Source organism: Xiphophorus hellerii, chromosome 5 (assembly GCF_003331165.1).
Source record: "Xiphophorus hellerii strain 12219 chromosome 5, Xiphophorus_hellerii-4.1, whole genome shotgun sequence".
In the NCBI taxonomy this organism is placed as follows: Eukaryota; Metazoa; Chordata; class Actinopteri; order Cyprinodontiformes; family Poeciliidae; genus Xiphophorus; species Xiphophorus hellerii.
This window is the reverse complement of record NC_045676.1, coordinates 8,966,405-8,985,679: the sequence shown is the minus strand read 5'-3', so window position 1 is coordinate 8,985,679 and position 19,275 is coordinate 8,966,405. Positions and strand designations below refer to the sequence as shown.

The window sequence follows — 19,275 nt, the reverse complement described above, 5'->3', positions numbered from 1 at the left end:
GACTGTCTATGATTAAGTTTAGGGGTCAATATGTTAAAATCTAATCTCTTGATTTCACATTGCCCAGAATAAAAGAAGTAAGATGACTCCAACATAATATAATTTTGCAGTTGCGGTGTTAAACATTTGAGAGCATTTAGAGAAATTTTAAAACCATCAAAAAGAATTAAAAAAGAAACAACGGGCCACTCCTGCATTTCTGTCGGATGTTAAAAGTTTAAGGTAGTGCAGTGGCCCACCTACATCAAATTTAATAGGTGTTTTCTTGATAAAGCCAATTACGTAAAATCTGAAAATGAACTTCTTTATTTAAAATTGAGTCTGGGAGGACTTGTTACTTTATACTTGGGGATTAATTGGACATTAAACTATAAACTAAAAGTTTTACTCTAGGATTTTGCAACAGGTTTATCTCGATTTGGTTTCTGCCTCAAGAAAACCCAACTTTTATTTATAAATGTGAACGTGGTTTATTGCATCGTTAGGGGCGTCCCTCAGGAGGTTACTGTAAATACTATTGCTTTACTAGTTCTTTATTTTGGAATTTGAGTTTAAGGTTAAGAAAAAAAAAGTCCCATTCAGCTGCGTTATGTTTAGACGAAAAGAAAAGCATCAAATGAAGGCAGTTGATCTCGGCATTAACAGCCAAGCATGTACTCCACGTATCCCACAGCCTGTCCTTCCTGCAGACACTTTATAAAGGTCAGATTAGAGCTCAGAGTGTTGTTATTATCGCCCGTTGTGGCGGGGGGCGAGCTTACGAGCCGCTGTGCGCTGATTGGACGTGATGCACTCCCCTGTGGCACATGGTTCCGTTTTGTGTGTACGCGCATGCGCAGCGACCCCTCTCCGCTGATATTTTATTTACTCCCGAAACCCAAGATGGCTCCTGTGAATGTCTCAGCCCCATAGCGAACCGAGGATGAGAGTAGCTGCTGAAAAAACAACTTTCCCTCGACCGTCGCATCCCCTGGAGTTCAATCCGTATGCTGCGGAGGAGGCTCTAACGCCCGTCTAGGCCCCGAGCAGCCGTCGGAGCACAGCGGAACCTTCTTCAATCCACCAATTTGGAGTAGTTTCGCGAAGTAGCTCTTCTCGGCGTCGCTGTCTGTCCGGAGTGAGGTTCAGGCAGGCAGCTCATCCTAATGGCCGAACCGAGAAAAGTGCAGTTTGTCACCCTGTCGGCCTTCGCAGCTGGAACAGCCGCGGAGTCTAGGAAACGCCGGCTGGATGAGGAGGCCGACTTCAACTTCGACAGAGCCGGGGAGGCTGAGGCAGGCGGCGGGGCAGGAGGCAGCGCCAGTAACGGTCGTCTCGGTAAAACCGGCGACAGGGACAAGGCTGCTGCCGAGAGGAGGGCGACCGTGCGGCTCAACCTGTCCCTGTCCGAGCCCGACGAGCGAACCTCCGCCGAGTTTAATTATGGCGAACTTATTCAGAACCTCCAGGTAGGTTCCTCCGCTTTCACTGTTGGCGGACCATGGGAAACTACTGTCGGAGTTATTTTACACCTCTTGGAAGTGTTTATATGGACGTGTCATAGTAAGTTAAATGGGGGGAAGTGCACCTTGTCCTTCCGTGGAATAGCGTGGCTGAAAGTGACCATTAGTACAAGCTCAACACAAAGGCAGCAGCTGTCCACTCTGTGCAGCTTTTCAACTTTAGTAGCGCTCTGCAGATTGTAGTGTATATAACAGCGCTATCTCCTCCTGGTTGTTTAACGCATATAGTGTATGTCATGTTGCTACCTGTGTCCTTTTCACTCAGACTTGCCCAGCAACAGCCCAGTCACTCAGCCATTATGGCACTTGGAAATGCCACATGCAGTTTGGCCCTCTGGCAGCGATGAGACAGAGATGGAGGAGCATTGTTGATGAGCTGGGAACGCAAATACGTTTTAACTGTATGCAGCTCTGGATGATAAAGTTTATTTAATATGAGAGTTTAAAAAAATAAATAAATAAATAAAAAGACTGCTACTCACAAATGAGTGCACATCAAAATAGAAGCTGCTTATTTGGACACCAAAGCGTTATTTGACTGCAGTTTAGTTGTTTTAGGTATTGAGTTTCTTCATCCTATTTCCGTTTTTCAATGTTTATTTCAGAATAAAAGCAATCTTCCAAGTCTGACCTCCTCCCTCAACCGCCTCAATGATGATGAGGAGGAGCGTGAGCGGCTTGAGGTCGAAGCCCTGGCAAAAAAGTTTGAAAATAAATATGTAAGTAATTATTTATCATTATTAACAGACTCACCAATTAATCCACCACAGATTGAAATCAGCCAGATTTTTTTAGACTGACTTTTACGTGATCAAACTTAGAAAAATCTGATTCTTTTTCTTTATCATTGAGTACATCAGAGCCTGAAAACTGCATGTACTTTCATGCACTTTTTAGAGTTGATGAAACCCTGAACACTCTGGGATAATATACACTTGATATATAAAGGGAGATAATCTTGAAATTTCTTTACTTTCTATAAGATTGTTGTGGCTGGACTTTTAAAACACAAAGAGAAACAGAAGAAAAGTTGGGTTTTAACCAGCATAGATGAACATGTCTGTGTTTTCAAAAGTTAGAAATACTTTAATGTTTGACTCTAAAGAAACAAAACATAGAAAATGTTTTGAATATTCTTTTAGCACTTTAGTCGTTGCTTGGCAACAGACTCAACAGTAACAGATGCTGGCATGCAAAACATGAACTTTAATTGGCTAATTATTGAATGCTAGTATTTTCATGCATACAGCTTTCTTTTTTAAAAGAGCATACAGCTCTCTTAAAAAATTAAGAGACCACTTAAAATTATCAGTTTCTCTGGTCTTATTTTTTTCGGTATATGTTTGAGTAAAATGAACATTGTTCTTTTATTCTATGATCTACTGACATGTGTCTGAAATTCCAAGCAAACATCTAGTATTTATTTGCAGAAAATGAGAAATGGTCAAGATAACAAAAAGATGCAGAACTTTCAGAACTCAAATAATGCAAAGAAAACAAGTTCATATTTATTTAGAAACAACAATATTAATGTTTTAACTCAGGAAGAGTTCAGAAATCAATATTTGATGGAATAACCAGGAGGTTTTCAATGGGCTTCAGTGCAGTGGGCTCTTAATTTTTTCCAGAGCTGCATATATATCTATATAACATGGGTTACACACTTTAGACAGGATCTTTATTTACATTATAAAAAATTCTGCTTTTCCAACAATAATCCAACAACAACCTTAAATGAAAATATAAACGATGACAACACAAAGGTCAAATAGGTGCCATAAACAAATTATTTGTGTTTCCTGAAGAAAAAGAAAAATCCCATATTTACATCAATCTGAAATCCATGAATTTTAAATACAAAACATCATACTGTCTGGCGAATCTTTCTTTTTCATATTACATTTCCAGGGTAACACGGGTATGAAGAAGAGAAAAGACCGGATGCAAGATCTGATTGATATTGGGTTTGGTTATGATGAGACGGACCCATTTATAGACAACTCTGAAGCTGTAAGTACCATCAACTTCATGGCATTGGCAAATTAAACAGCTGCTTACGGCCTCCACGCCAGCAGGGAGAAACCAAGTGCACTCTAATTATCAAGCCGCATTTATAAATTCACGAGTTGTTTATATTTATGAAAAGCAGTATTCAGTTTGATTGTGGGAGTGCACCGATTGATCAATTGATTGGCCCCGATTTCCTTAATTTATGGCTGCTGTTATTCTAATATAAGTGCTTTGAAGATGGGAGGGTCTTGCTGTAACTGCAATCCGATTGTTAATGGAGCAGCGACAACACGTGAACGCACCAAAGAAAAAAAGTTGCTAGATTTGTTGCTAGTTGCTAGTTTGAAAAAAAGTCGCTAAAGAAAACTGAAAACTCGCTAAATATAGTGACAAAGTTGCTAAACTGGCAACAGTGTGGTGACTATAGTTAACCGCACAAGTGAAAAAGTGACCTGGTGGGCGAGTCTGTCAGTCAGCTTCTCTCACTGTAGAGCAAAAGGAGACAACGGCTGATTTTTAGAGCTTTTCGGAATTAGATTGATTTCACATGTAATTTTCTTCCAATATTGCAAAATTAAGAAAATCTGTCCGAGTTATCGGTACACCCCTGCTGCATTTGCAGTTTCCTTGATTTGATTTATTTATTTCAAACAGGTTTTTAAAAACAAGAAGACAAGCAATCAGTAGGACAGAGAAAACATGTGCTTACTTAATCAAGAACAAAATAATTAGCTTAGCACTGACTCACTCATAACAAGGCAAAAAATCTACGGCTAATGATAATAGTAATAATGACATTTTTAAAAAACAAACGGACATACAGCATCACAATAATAACCAACTCTTTGCCATTGTACACCCTATAAATTCTTCTTAATCTGTGTTTTGGATGCTCAGCTGCTTTCTTGTGTTGAGGTATGCATCCTCCTGCTTCTTATTAAATATGCTGCCCTGATGTTTAACAACATTGCGTTCACAGACAGTGAGCGCTAGGCTAAAGATAGCCTGATGTCCCTATTACAACCAACCTGAGACTGAAGTTAAAAACAGTCGCTGGAGATCTATATGCTTCATGGATTTACAATGTTTCTTTCCCCTGACAGTGTTTTATGCTCAGTATTCAGCTGTAATAGCTGAAATTATTCCACATCCATCAAGTCTGTGCCATTAAATGAGGTTTGTTTAGGTATTTTATCTGCGTTCGCAAATTGTCAACACCTTTTCGTCTCAGATTTTCTTTGTTCTGATTCATGATGGGGGAAATGTTTTTGCATGTAGCCTGGAGATGTTATAATCCATGTCAGATCTTTATTTTCTCTGCTGCTCCATTCATTTTTGCTGACCAGCGGAGGAGCAGAGGATGCTTTTGTGAGATGTTAACAAAACACATTATCAGTTACTCCGATGTTTTTAAATCTGCAAACAGCGTTTCAGTGTTTGTTGTGTAGTGGGGGTTTTGTTTTCTGCAGTCCTGTGAACTTAACGCCACAAACTGTCTTCCATTGTTATTCTTCCCAGTATGATGAGCTGGTGCCTGCCTCCCTGACCACAAAGCTCGGGGGGTTTTACATCAACACGGGCACGTTGCAGTTCAGAGCGGCCTCTGACTCAGAGGGAGAGGAGGACAAGGTGAGACAAGTCAAACACAAGCTTAGCTGTACGTGAAGAATTCAGAGCAGTTGTTCTGGAAACCCGGTTTGTTTGTTTGATATGCATGTGAAAGGAAAATAAAATAATGGTGAAAGGAAGTACATGGTGTTTTAATTGTAGGGTTTCACCATACAATTGGACGCAGTGGGATGGCGTCACTGTGGCAGAGGTAGTTAAAACGCCGCCCAGTGGCAGGAAGCCAGACGTGAATGAAGTTCAGCCTCACATGCTGTAGATCAGGGGGGTCAAACTCTGTTTCATTTTGGGCCGCATCAAAAATCTGAATGTTCTCAAAGGGCCCTTTGTGTCAGAATGTATAGATAAAACCCATGAAATTGCTGAAATATAAATAAATAGCTGCTTCAGGATTCAATAAGGGTTTCTTAAAGTAAAATATTGAACATCTTTTCAAACTGACCAGTCCATCCAGGATTTTGCGATTGTTGTTGTGGTTTTTCTGCAATCAAAATCACAGATTTTGTGGTGTTAATTTAGAAATATTTGTAAGGGCTCTGTACAATATTTGCGCTAATATATGTAACGTTTTATTAATCGCTGTATCGGTCACAGAATATAACTTGCCATCCAGTTGAGCTGAGGCAGCAGTCACTTAAACCCAAAGTTTTTGACCAATTTTGAGAAAAATGTCAGTATAATCAGAAAAAATGTGGCAATCTGTTGATTTTGTGTGAATTTTTGCAGATTTGTGAAAAAAATGGAGGAACTTATTGATGTCATTTGGAGTCTAAAAGGCCACCTAAAAAGCTACGGTGGGCCAGATTTGGCCCCTGAGCCTTGAGTTTGATACATGTGCTAAAGACTCTGTTAGGTCTGGGCAACATGGCGCGAAAATAAAATTTCATATTTTTTCATACAAGATCTGATTTTATTAGATTTCCCTTTCTTTTTTTTTTATTGCCTTCTTTTCTGAAAAAAAAATTGCAAATGAATATTAAGGTCATTTAACGAGAATTTTAGTTTAGTTACAAAAATAGTCTCAAAATGATGCAATTTTACAAGAAGAACATCTTAAAATTAAGAGGAAAAAAAGTCGTTTTAATTAGAAAAAAGCTTCAGTAGATATTACAGTCTGATGTAAGCAGCTCTGTCTGTGTGCTTCATTCTTTTTTTATCACAATATTTTGCTGTTCTATTGTAATAAAAATGATGATATGCACTATTTATTCCTTCTTTTTTGGTAACTGTTTATGACTGTGTGTCACAGCGAACAAAGCTCCACAAACACAAATAACTGCTCTAGAAAAACATTCCCATTTGTAATATTCTTCTTTAGGACACCAGTCACATAAAAACTGTGTGATTTGTATCACTAGACTGCTCACAGTAACTGCATTTAATCATATTTTCAATATATTGACATTTATTGATGCTCTTATTGCATGAACAGTGGAAAAATAATCAAATTAACTGTCTTGACCAAAAGAATATCACTGATTGGAGTTTATCAGGACAATAACAAATCAAAATTATCATCAGGATAAGAAATGTATCACAATAGCTGATAAACGATACAATAAATGCCTGATTTTACAATAAATGTAAAACTTATAACAAAGAAAATTCACAAAATGCTCAGCGTTCCTTATTTAAATTTTAGGAGTTATCATTTGATTACATCTTTATTCTCTTAACATTATAACTTTTATTATGGTAATATTATGACCTTATTCTTGTATTTTTTCTACTTTATTGTCATCGTACATCTTAAAAAAAAACTTTGTTGTAGAGTTGGCTTGAGTTGAAAGTTCAAATAAATAGCAGTAAGGTAATCAATCTAAGCTATGGAAACCCATGGAGAGCATTGGTGAAAAAAAAAAATCCAGATTAATGGATAAAATTAATATATAAAATCAATTAATCGCCCATCTGTAGAGTCTGGTCATTGTGGGCCTGTTGTGTGGCAGATTGGGTTAGTGGTCCCAGATTTTAAGACGGGGGACTGGAGTGTGTTTGCAATTTGATTTGCACTCATTTTATTCAATATTGTTATGAATCACTTCCATCTGTGTCGAGTCAAAGAAAAGGACAGTGGAGATTTAATCCTCCACTTTCTTCTCTTCACTATACATAAACATGTCATTTATCTGCTCCAGAAGCTGAACAATGACAAGGAGCAGGCGATGAAGAAGAGGAAGAAGAATGAAGTGAACTGTGTGGAAGAGAAGAACCTGACGATGAATAAAGTAACGAAACAAGGGTAAGAACTATTTATCTAATGTGTTGTTCAAACAGGACATCATAGGGACCAAATGCTCTTGGTGTTTAAAAAAATTTGATATACATTTTTAATTTATATTTATGTCTTATAAATGACAAATGCTTATAAGTGATGGGATAATGTTTATCAAAAAATCAATGAAGGAAGCCTGGGGAGTCTGTGAACCATCTCATAAGTTAGTTTATTTCTTTTTGTTGCTGATTTGTGTCTACAAATGTAGCCACAGTGGAAAAGGGCCTGGAAAATTAGTCCAGAATAAAAAGATGCACACTTTTTTTTTTCTCACCGCCTAAAGTTTAATCAAACCAAACTTTTCTTGTTTTAGGTCAGTCAGAATTATCAAAATTATTATTTTTATTGCTAGAAAACTTGACGAGAATGTCTTTTTCCTATATTTTTTGTAGCTTTCTTCAGAACCAGAAGTTTATATACAGAATGACTGCTGTCTCTTTAAACAGTGAGGGAAAGCCCAGATGATGATGATGTCATCACTTTAGAAACTTCTGATAGGTTAATTGACGCATTTGAGTCAATTGGAGGCGCACCTGTGGATGCATTTTAAGGTCACATCTGGAACACAGCATTTTCTGGTTTCTCACGGTTGGAAATTTGAAATAAACAAGTCAAGATATCAGGAAGAGAATTGTCTGGTTTATCTTTGGCAACAATTTCTTGATCATTTATAGCAAAAGATGGATCTGCAGCTAAGAAAACATCAGTTTTTGTAGATTTTCAGCATGTGAACATGGCAGCCTTTTCTATTTAACTTAACATCAATACAGTTCGGAGATAATCTGTTAGTTTTTTGGATTTACCGGTTAATCCAAAAAACAAGGACATTGTTTTTTATTTTACAGAATTTGAACCAGGTGAAGCTAAAACTATATGAGTTCTTGGTTGAACACAGTTACAAAGATTTTTTAAAATCTTAAATGCAAAATGTATACAGCTCTGTAAAAAATTAAGAGTCTGCTCCACTGAACCCCATTGAAAACCTCCTGGTCATTAAACCAAATACTGATTTCTGAACTCTTACTGAGTTAAAACATTAGTATTTTTGTTTCTAAATGAATATAAGCTTCTTTTTTTGTTGCATTATTTGAGGTCTGAAAGCATTGCATCTTTTTTGGTATTTTGACCATTTCTAATTTTCTGCTAATAAATACAAAATTTTTGCTAGACATTTCAGAGACATGTTGTCAGTAGTTTATAGAATAAAAGAACAATGTTCACTTTACTCAAACATAAACCTATAATAAGTAAAATCAGAGATACTGATAGTTTTAAGTGGTCTTTTAATGTTTTTCCAGATCTGTATATGTACAGTTTTAGCTTAATTACTGCTCTAAGTGTGTTATTCTTGCAACAAATGGCCTTTTTTGAGTCTGTACACTCCAGTTAATAACTAATTAATTACTAATTTAGTTGACAATTATTTCAATATTGATAAATCACAATTAATCCAATTAATTGCTTCAGCTGTAGTAGAAACATTATAAAACCTTTGCCTAATGAGAATGTTTGTTTAGCTAAAACAGCTCGTTGAAATAACTAGAAAACTGTTTTTTTTTGTTTTTATCTCAGACAGCTATGCTTCACGTCAGCATTAATTTTTTCCCTTAAATGGACCTTTTTTTGGAAACTCTGAATGTTATGTGGGCCAGTGCAGATACACATGGTTCCTTTGGTTGGTTCTTTTGACCCGATGCTCTCTGACTTGGTCCTCTGCCGCTCATGAATGCTGACTGAGGCTCACTCTGAGCTGCTGTGACAAGCCAGCCACCTTCAGGAAAATTCTCTATTATCCACACTTAAATATGCTGAATACTCTGAGACGTCAACACTCTGAAAACATCTTCTAAAAATAGCAGCAGCCATTGTGGTTGTGCCATTATGAAACAGATGATATTATATATGTGTGTGTCAGAGAGATGGATCTTTGAAAGCGAGCTGCACGCTAATCCCCCACATTCCCAGTAGCTCTCTGCTTTCCTCTCGGTTGCTTTTGTCAGCGCGTGTTGAGTTCTCGGTGCACACGCTCCTTTCTTATCAGGACGTCTGAGGTCAGCTGGTGTATTTGTTAAAATTTCACAAGGAAAACTGCAGCAACTCGGTTGTCAGACTTCACAATAGCCACTCAGATATCATGGTTTGCTCAGGGATTGAAATGGGGCTTGGTGTTGCTCACTTGTGGGTGTTTTCAGCAGGAGACTTAACTTTTTAAATGGAGTTAAGATCCGGTTTGACAGCTTTCTGCCTTTTGTACATAAAAATTAACACATCAGCATAAATTAATGAGACAACTGCTCCACGGTTAGGCATAAATTTGGAACAAAATGTTGCATAAAAGTAGGGCTGAAACGATTAATCATGACAGTCAACAAATTTAGTAATCGATTAAATGTTAACTGCAGAATACAGTCTCAAAAAAAGACACATTTCTGAAATAACAGTCAAAACTGTGCAAACATTTTATATTTAACTTAAGAAAAAAAAATCTTTGTCTGTAATTTAGTTCTACCCAGAGTATTAATACTTAAAACGATCTAAGTATTAATCCCAAAAATACTTGTAGTATTACTACCAAAAATAATAAAAAAAGATCAGCCCTACACTGTTTCTGTTTGACTGTATTAAGTCAATCAGAGACAGATAATCTTTTCATATGTTGATCTTAGAAGTATTTTTATGCTACAAATGATCAAGCCTACATTAAATGCAATAATACAGTATTTTAGAAAGTAAAATGTTTGTTTTCTTCCTTAAAAAAAGAATCATTTATTTTGCATTTTTACACATTCCTAATATTGTATAACATTAAGTAGTTAAAAGAAAAAAAATTGTTTTATCCGATTAATCGTCAGAATAATTGATTAATCGATAACTAAAGTAATAGTTAGTTGCAGCCATATGTACGTTTTTTAAAAATACTAACTCAAATTAATTAAAACTTAAAGACTCAACACTTTTCAGCACCGTCTTCTGCAGCATCTGTGTGACCTCATCTATATCTGATTTAGCATTGCTTCATCATGTCATTGTTTACTGCCTTTAACTTCCCAAAACATGCAGCTTCTGGCCTGTATGCTACCATAACACATCTGTTTCTGTCAAGTCTTTGCTAGTAGACTGAAGAACTGCTGAATGTTTGTAATTGTCTTATTAAAATCTCAAAAGCAAAAGAAGATGGGTTGGACTTAGTATTTGGAGAGATATTATGTTTCAAGTGCCAAGCATTCATGCTGCACGTATATTTAGTGAGTTGGAAGGACTCTCACTGCCTTTAATGCTCACACCCGATAGCATCACAGCTAGCATATTTTTAGTAGCTGAGATGCTAAAAGGTCATGAAGCACGGTGGAGAGATCGGGCGTTTCCATTAAAGGAACATTTTCTAGGAAACAGTTTAGTTTCTCTGGAGGCATTTTTACCTCTTGAGTTAAATGTTTGTTTAAAATTGATATGATTTTTATTATAAAGCTCTTGTATTTGTATGAATTTATCCTGACAATATTGTCTGTATTCTGCTAATATTATGACTCTTTATTAAAAAAAAAATCTCTACACTTTGTCTACATGTAGCCAGATATCTGGGAAAATTTCTGTGCATTTTGGTTTTACATCCATACTAAAACTCAGTTTATTATAACTAAAAACGATTATTTATAAAAACTCAGACCAAAGTGAAGATTTGAGAAACTTTGCCTCTATAGATGGGGAAATTAAGATTCAGGGTCTTTTTCATTACAGCCTGGAATAAATAATGCGCTAATATAGACTGCAAAAACACAAAATCTTACCAAGTATTTTTAGTCTGGTTTCTAGTGTAAATATCTTAGTACACTTGAAATAAGACAAAACTGCCTTAAAAGTAACTTTTTAGCAAGATATAGAGGCTTGATTTCAGTAAATAATTCATTAATATTAATGAAAAAGTACTGACAGATTATTTAACATTTTTCCCATATGTAAGTTAATTTATCTGCCAATAAAACAAGTACTTTATCATCAATTTTAATGAATTATTTACTTAACAAAAGCCTCTGTATCTTGATGAAAAGTTACTTTTAAATTAGTTTGTCTCATTTCAAAGTTACCAAAATATTTGCACTAGAAACTAGACCAAAAATACTTGGTAAGATTTTGTGTTTTTCCAACTGGCATTGTCTTGTGTGTTAATAACTTTATATTTTAATACACTAGGGAAAAGTAGTTTAACCTACATATCTGTCCACACAAATAAACTTCCTGGCATCATGTTTAATTCCTAACAGGAAGTTCTGGTTGTTTTGAAGCAATCTGATTGGCTGACATAGCTTCTAGCTTTGTGCTACACTGCCCCCTATGGGTTTGGCATGCTTAACGCAACGCTGAGGTGCGTCTATGAGCGAGTTCATGTCAAAGAAAACTTTTCTGAAACCAGTCTGTTATTTTTATTGTAAGCAATGTGGAAGTGTTTTTTATAAAGACCCAGCTGTGTGTGTATAAGGCCTCAGTTTGACCTTTATACTGTCGTACTGTGGATTGTTAAAGTTTCAGCTCCCCTCCTGTTGACTCCAGTTTAATAAAATGCATCTCTCCTCATAGCTGCGGTGGCAATATGCAGTTTGCAATCGAAGCACAATCACACTTGTTCTCTAAAAACAGTCTCTGTCTCTCTGCCACTTTAATTATAGAATCAGTTACCTCAGCATATTAGGCAGCATTGAACTCTTACTGTTTCTTTAGCTTTTCATTTAATTTAATTTGAGTGTATACTTTTTATTTTATTTCCATTAATGTTATATGGTTTTTATCCTGTTTCACTAACTACCTTCTTTAATTTTATGGTCTTTTTAGTGTTGTTTTTTTTTTTTACTGTTTTTTATGTTTAGCATTTTGTTGAACACAGCCAGCAGTTCCTAAACAACCAAACTATTGTTTTGATTAATAATACAAAGATAGCTGCAACTAACAGCAGCGTATTCTTTAGTGGAAATACGTAAGCCTGTCACAATGAGAAATCAGTTAACTGAACAATAAATTAAAATGAGCTCGATTTCTATTCTGATGATTAGTACTTTTTGAATGGCAATTCTTCTTACAGAGATGCTGTAATCCACTTTATTTATTCAAATTCAAAAATATTTTACTGATCATTTTACTGAAATTAAATAAAGCCAAAATTAAATATGGTTTCCGTTGTGTGTGGTTTTTATTTCTTTTTTATTTGAGATTTTTAAAATATCTTCCAGTTCTAGTCTTAAGTGTTCTTTACAAATTTAAAGTTTACTGGTCTTTGAGAGGATGAACTTGCATTATTATGCAATCATCAATATAATACTTGAAAATGGTCTCAAAACAACAATATTATCGTTTATCGCAATAATTATTCAGACAATTTATCGCCCAGAAAAATGTATTGACAGGTCTACAAACACAAGCATTCAAGTGTTATTTTATTTATCGAAAAACTGATTGTAAAGCACACTTAAAGCTTCAGTAACGTTTATAAAAAATGTTTTTTTAAAATACATATTTGTTAAAACTATTACCATGTCAATCAAACTCATGTACTCGCTGCTCAATATACAGAAGGCGGAGAAACAACTTACCATTTATCCGCCATCATTGGTGGCTATGCTAATTACCTTGAGCATAGCCTAGCATTGAGCATAGCCTAGCAGTCTCTGCTAGCTGCAACATAGCATAGAGTAAAGGAAAAAAATTAGCAGCTACACATAGAGGGTGATTGACGGCGCTAAGACCCGCCTCCTGGCTCTAATTGGTTTCTCGTTAGCATTGGGATAAGGCAGAAGAACTTGATTTGTTTCACAGACTGTTTGTCTCATAATTATATTATCACAACATGGTCACAGTGTCAACAAATATGTTAAAAAAAAAAAAATGAAATATGAAAAAATCTGTTGGTATTTTTCTCAAATAATTTATTTATCATACTGCTAAAAACAACTTTTTACATTTTTTAAAATTTCACAGAGTGACGACTCTCAACCTCCACCGACCAGAGAAGAAGAAGAGAAAGAAACTGATGAAGGACTCGCTGTACCTGGCGGCCATGCTTCGCCGTTTCACCCGGGAAAAAGAAGAGATAAAGAAGCGAAATCCCAGCATAGATCATCTCCGTTTGGCAGCCGGTACTGCCAGCAAACCCCCAAACCCCGGCAACGCCACCCAACTCCCGTTAGCCTCCAACTCCACCCACCTTCAGGGCGGTGCGTCCACCGGCAACCTACCGCTCACTGACCTCACCTCTGACCCCGCTGTGATGTCACTGCTGGGCTCCGCCAACGAGAAGGAGCTGCAGGATCTCCTGGGAGATCTAGACTTTAGCTTGTTGGACACTGACCAGCAGCACGCCGTGGTGACAGCCAGGGAGAACGGCATTATGGGTATTGGAGTTCCCTCCCTAAAAGCAGTGGGAGGAAGCGGCCAAGGACGAAGCCTGGCGTCTTCGGGCGGGTTGTTTTCTCCGCTGCCTGACGGACTTCCTGCTCCTCTAATTAAACGCATCGAGGACCTGCGGGCGGTGAGTCAGCTTCGGTCTTCTGGTGGGCGGCCGCAATTACCCATGAAGCCTCCTCTGTGGAGTTGAACCGAAATGCCACTCGGCTCGCAGAGATTCTCAGAATGTTTATTGTTGCTGTTTATTCCAGTGGGAATAATCTCCTGTGAAGTATCAGGAAAATAGGGCTTAAAGCTGAAGCCCTTCGGGGTTTTATGTAACTAAGCGAGGACTCTCTGCGCCTCACGGAGGAGTTATGCTCTCTCCTAGATCCTCACATCTTTTTTTAGATGTAGGTGAAGGATTCACAGAGAAAAGGGACAGAGGTGAAAAAGAAATGGTGCAAGGAGGACGAATTAAAAAATTCAGAGTTTTTCAGTCGGCATTGTTTTGGTTATAAATTCTTTTGTGCTTACAGAGGAAAAGTGTTCCTCATATAAATAGCATTACTGCAATTCTTTTTCTTTGTCCGACCACGTTTATATTTAGAAACTGGACCATATGATTGCAGATATTCCACAACAGTGTTGCTTCTTTTCCTCTCACAATCTCACCTGCCGATACAGACAATGCGGCTGAAAAAACAAAACTTGATATAAGAACCAATATAGATAATTATTGATTAGTTTCTCGGTTTATGCATCTGAAATACTCCCAAACTTGTGGTGTGACTTTTCCTGTTTCATCCACAGTTTTCACTCCATACCACACTTTTCATTTATAAGCAGTTATGAAGCGAAACCTCAAACTGCTGCTGTGTCAGTTACTCAACAGATTGTTGCTAGGCAACCAAAGAACGAGTGAGTTGCTAGGTAACCAAAGAATGAGTGGCTTTAGTTGATTCCACTAACTTTAGTTAGCTGACTTTGAGAGGTTGAGCGGCTAAAGTCTTCCCTCTATTTTCCTGATACTCTATCAGAAGTATTATCTATTGATATTGATCACGTCTCTCACAATATTTGTTATTGATTTATTGTCCAGCCCTAATACCTAATATTTTTTCTCTCTGAAAAGTCACTAAATAAATCAACAAAGCTGCTAAACATCAACATGGGGTAACAGCAGTAGAGCCATGAAGCACAGCATATTTTGGTATTGATCCACTACCAAGTAAATACAGGGCCAGTATTGCTGATACTGATACTTTTTTGATCAAAGTTTGATTTATCATCAAATTTCTATCCTTTTTTTTTCGTTTGAATTTGGACAAAGTTTATATGTGTCTACATAACACGTTAAAATGACAAACAATAACAAGACGGAAAAAGCTTGTGTTGTTTTTTCCTAAAAAGTTCCTAAATAAAGTTAAAAAAAATTATTTTTTAAAGCAAATCAAAACAAAATCTTTTTTGAGATAAAGTTAAGAAACTACAATACAGAAATGAAATAAAATTTCAAGAGGAAATCTGAAACTTAAAGTACTGAATAAAAATAAATGCATATTTGTACCAAAATAAATATTTATTTGTACAATAATATATATTGTACCAAGATAAATATTTTGGTACAGTTGAAATAAGACATAACTAACTTACATAACTTTTCACCTAGATATAGGAGATTATTTTATATCGATAATTTCTTAGCAGATTATAACGAATTTTTTTCCATGTTACAAGTAAAATAATCTGCCTTTAATTAATGGCAGATTAATTAATCAATGTTAAGGAATTATTGTCTTAAAAGTGAGTTATTTTCATGGGATAGTAGTCATCTGATCGTTTTAATCACGTGTCAAACTCAAGGCCTGTCCACTTTACCGCTGACTATTCAGAGGTTCATTATTTGAAACGTGTCACGTGAAGCGTGTTTCCTGATACGACTGTGTGCTTAAAATGTAAACAGTAGTGCTGTGTGCTGACTCGGGCTTTTCCACCACAGGCCTCGCGGCAGTTTGATCAGGAGGGCAGGAAGAAATTTTTCACCCTGGACATGAATAACATCCTCCTGGAGTGAGTAGGACAGCTTTTAAATCACCGTCGAGTCCAATTGCAGCTTTCCTCTCCTTCCCCTTTTATCAGTCCCTCTCAGTCATTTCCAGCAGATTTCCCCCGCCGCCTCTCCTGCTGTCTTCAAGTGTTTTGTTTTCTCTCTGTCTCTTATTGTCTGTGGTAATGACTTATTACGTCTCTCCGTTCATCCTCCTCTACCACCTCCAATCGTTCTTCCCTCATCCACCTCTTCATCTCTCTGTTTTTTAGTTTTTGTTCTCTTTCTAACCACCTTGACTTTCTGTCAGTATTGAGCTGCAGGTCCAGGAGCAGCCTCCTGGGATTCGCTCAGACATCTATTCGCACATGGAGGCGTTTGTGCCGTGCAACAAAGAGGCGCTCCTCAAGCGCCTGAAGAAGCTCAGCCTCAACATCCAGGTGAGCAGAAGGAAGATTGTGCAAAGTCCCCGGACATTTTCGGATCCAGAATGTGATTAGCAGTCGGTTGTTCACACCGCAGCCTTTGTGAAAGCTTGGTATTGTCTCAAAACTGGATTAAAAAAGACTGCAGCTGCTATAAGAGCATATTGAATGAAATTCAATGGTTTTCCCACCAATTATTGATTTCTGAACTCTTCCTGAGTTAAAACATTAATATTGTTGTTTCTAAATGAATATGAATATGTTTTCTTTGCATTATTTGAGGTCTGAAAGCGCTGAATCTTTTTTATTTGGACCATTTCTCATTTTCTGTAAATGAATATCACTTTTTTGCTTGGAATTTCAGAGACATGCTGTCAGTAGTTAATAGAAAAAAAGAACAATGTTAATTTTACTCAAACATAAACCTATAAAGAGTAAAATCAGAGAAACTGATCATTTTAAGGGGTCTCTTAGTTTTTTCCAGAGCTGTATATATTTTTTTGTGCAGTTTGGACTCAATTACTTGTTGTTCTTTCAGCAATTAGCCTTTTTTGATTTTGTACACACTAGTTAACAATTAGTACATTTTTAAATTAGCTGACGATTAATTTCAATAACAGATTCAGTGCAGTGGGCTCTTCAGTGTTTTCCAGAGCTTTATTTTGGTACCTGCCGATTCCAAACTTCTCGGTTCTCCTCGTCCTTGTTGCCGTTTTGTGCAGCTTCCTGCTCCTCCTCTATGTTCCCTGCTTGTTTGTGTGTAAGGAGCAGGAAGTGGCTCTGCAACCAGGCTACATGACGGCGTACCTAACGCATCATTAGTAACGTTCTCTTCCCTCCTTCTTCCTCCATGCACCTTCTGCTTCTCCTTTGTCACCTTTTGCTGTTTTCTCTCGTTCTCTGTACGTCAGGACGACCGGCTGCGCGCGCCTCTGCTGAAGCTGAAATTGGCTGTTTGTAGCGCGATGCCTGAACAGATTGCAAAATATAACATGGAGTGCATGGCCAAAGTTGCAAAGTAAGTAAATCTCTCTGGTTTCGGATGATGTGCAGCCCCGACTTCATGAGTTTTATTTTATTCATTTTGAGCTGAAGTAAATCCCATTCATTGGTTTGTTGCCACTAAACCTTTTTTAGGAACTTCGTTTTCTGGGGCAATTTTGAGTTACTCTACTTCCACTGCATTTTATTTAGGTGAACTGAAATATTTGGGTTTGTGCTTGATGGAGGGAAGTTACTGAACATTTCTGATTTGTTACATTTTCTTGTTTAACTTTGCTAAAACTCCTCTACAGCTCATTTTCTATCAGCTTTTGACTTTGACATATTTTAAATGATCCACAAGTAAATTTAAATTAAGTAAATTTAGATCATTTATGCTTCAAAACAGAAATAAAACACAATTAAAAGCCACTAAATTGAGGCCTATTAACAGATTTAAATCTGAAAGAAATCAGGGAAACACCTGCTGCTGTTTGATTTATTTAATATCTGCTAATATTTCACATTTTCTCATAGTTTTAAGGGATTTTAATTCAGTTAAGTTCTTTTTTTGTTTTCAAATGTCACCTTGTTTAATCTGGATTAAATAAGACTGACAAATTAAATTTGTTTAATTAAATTAATGTAATCATAATGGTAGATTAAATTTAATTAAATGTAAGGATTCAAGGATTTTTTATTTTCTTGTTTGTGGTACGCAATTTGGACTCAGGTCCCAGATTAAGAAATTTTATACACAAATAAAATAAAATAAATAGTAAAGTAATTTATGTGATATATATAGATATTTATTTAAAGAAGTGTGTAAATAATTTATGAGATGAAGCTGAATTAGAATCTAATTTTAATATAATGCTAAGCTAAGTTGACGACTTTCCAGCTGTCATTCTTACTGAACATGCACATGGTGATGGTGGAAAGAAACAACTCCCTTTTAACAGAAAGAAACCTCCATTTTGTGCTGTTTGAAAAGATGAACAACTGGTTTGGAAAAGGTTCTGTTGGACCAGTCAGAGCTCTAATATATAAACTTAAGGTTATTGTTCTTCCTGATAATGAAGTAATAATAGTAATAAAAGCGTTGACCGTTTTTAGTTCATTGTAAAAAAAATCAGAGGTTTGTAGCTTAAGAAATATTGAATTGTAATCTCTTTCAGAATTCTTGTTAATCTGCATTAAGATGAATCTTTTATTTGTGCACACACAAAACACTTCAGAGATAATTTGAGTGTTTTCAGCTCCAGACACATAAAATACTGCCACGAAAATCCAAAAGACACATATATCTGGCCTTTTGATTTAATTTAAATTAATTTAATTTAATTTGGATTTAATTAAATTAGACTAGTTTTATTTAAATGTAATTCTTTAATTTAAGTTATCTAAATTAAAGAAATTAAATTCTTTAATTTTATCACTTTGTAAGAAATGGGTGTAAATTCAACTATCACCAGTTTAGGTGTATTTTTTTATGATTTTTTTTTTTTTTTTTTCTGAAATTCCTGACTTTTCATGGTTGAAAAGGAATAGGCTTTATGTTGTTTTTCTTAACAGTACAAGTGAATTTATTTTAAATTTATTACTATTACATAATTCCACAAAGTTTGATTATTTGTTGCTATATTGGTCTGACTTTAGTGTTTTCTGCTCATGAATGAAATCATAAAACTACGTCTAAATGGTTTTTACAAGCATTAATAACTATTTGTCCTTTGCAACTGGAGGCTACCAGATTAACAGATGCCTCTTAGTGGTGATGCGTCTTTTAATTTTATGTTTCTGTTTAAACGTAACATCAGCCCCACCAGGTGCCTTTTCTAACAAACCTTCTTGAAGCCAACTTGCTAAAAATTTGTCCTGTCTGTGTTTTACAGGCATCAGTCGGGGGAGGGGGATAGGAACGGCTCAGAAGAGGAGGATGATGAGAAACCTGGAAAACGAGTGATGGGACCTAGAAAGAAGTTTATCTGGGACGACATGCTCAGGTAATGATCGGACACCGTCTCACATCCG

At 36.3% G+C, this 19,275-nt stretch overlaps 1 protein-coding gene across 2 annotated transcripts in view; it reads left to right on the top strand.

Moving 5' to 3' along the window:
* The first annotated feature begins 105 nt into the window (after positions 1-105).
* The window catches only part of ubn2a (ubinuclein 2a), a 30,763-nt gene continuing 11,593 nt past the window's right edge, over positions 106-19,275 (top strand). For both annotated transcript variants that reach the window (XM_032562895.1, XM_032562894.1), the window contains exons 1-10: positions 106-1,448; positions 2,108-2,221; positions 3,411-3,512; positions 5,031-5,141; positions 7,277-7,380; positions 13,381-13,930; positions 15,788-15,858; positions 16,146-16,275; positions 17,172-17,278; positions 19,137-19,247. In XM_032562895.1, coding sequence (XP_032418786.1) covers positions 1,146-1,448; positions 2,108-2,221; positions 3,411-3,512; positions 5,031-5,141; positions 7,277-7,380; positions 13,381-13,930; positions 15,788-15,858; positions 16,146-16,275; positions 17,172-17,278; positions 19,137-19,247 — 1,703 coding nt within the window. In that variant the 5' untranslated portion in view covers positions 106-1,145. The remainder of the gene's footprint in view (positions 1,449-2,107; positions 2,222-3,410; positions 3,513-5,030; positions 5,142-7,276; positions 7,381-13,380; positions 13,931-15,787; positions 15,859-16,145; positions 16,276-17,171; positions 17,279-19,136; positions 19,248-19,275) is intronic.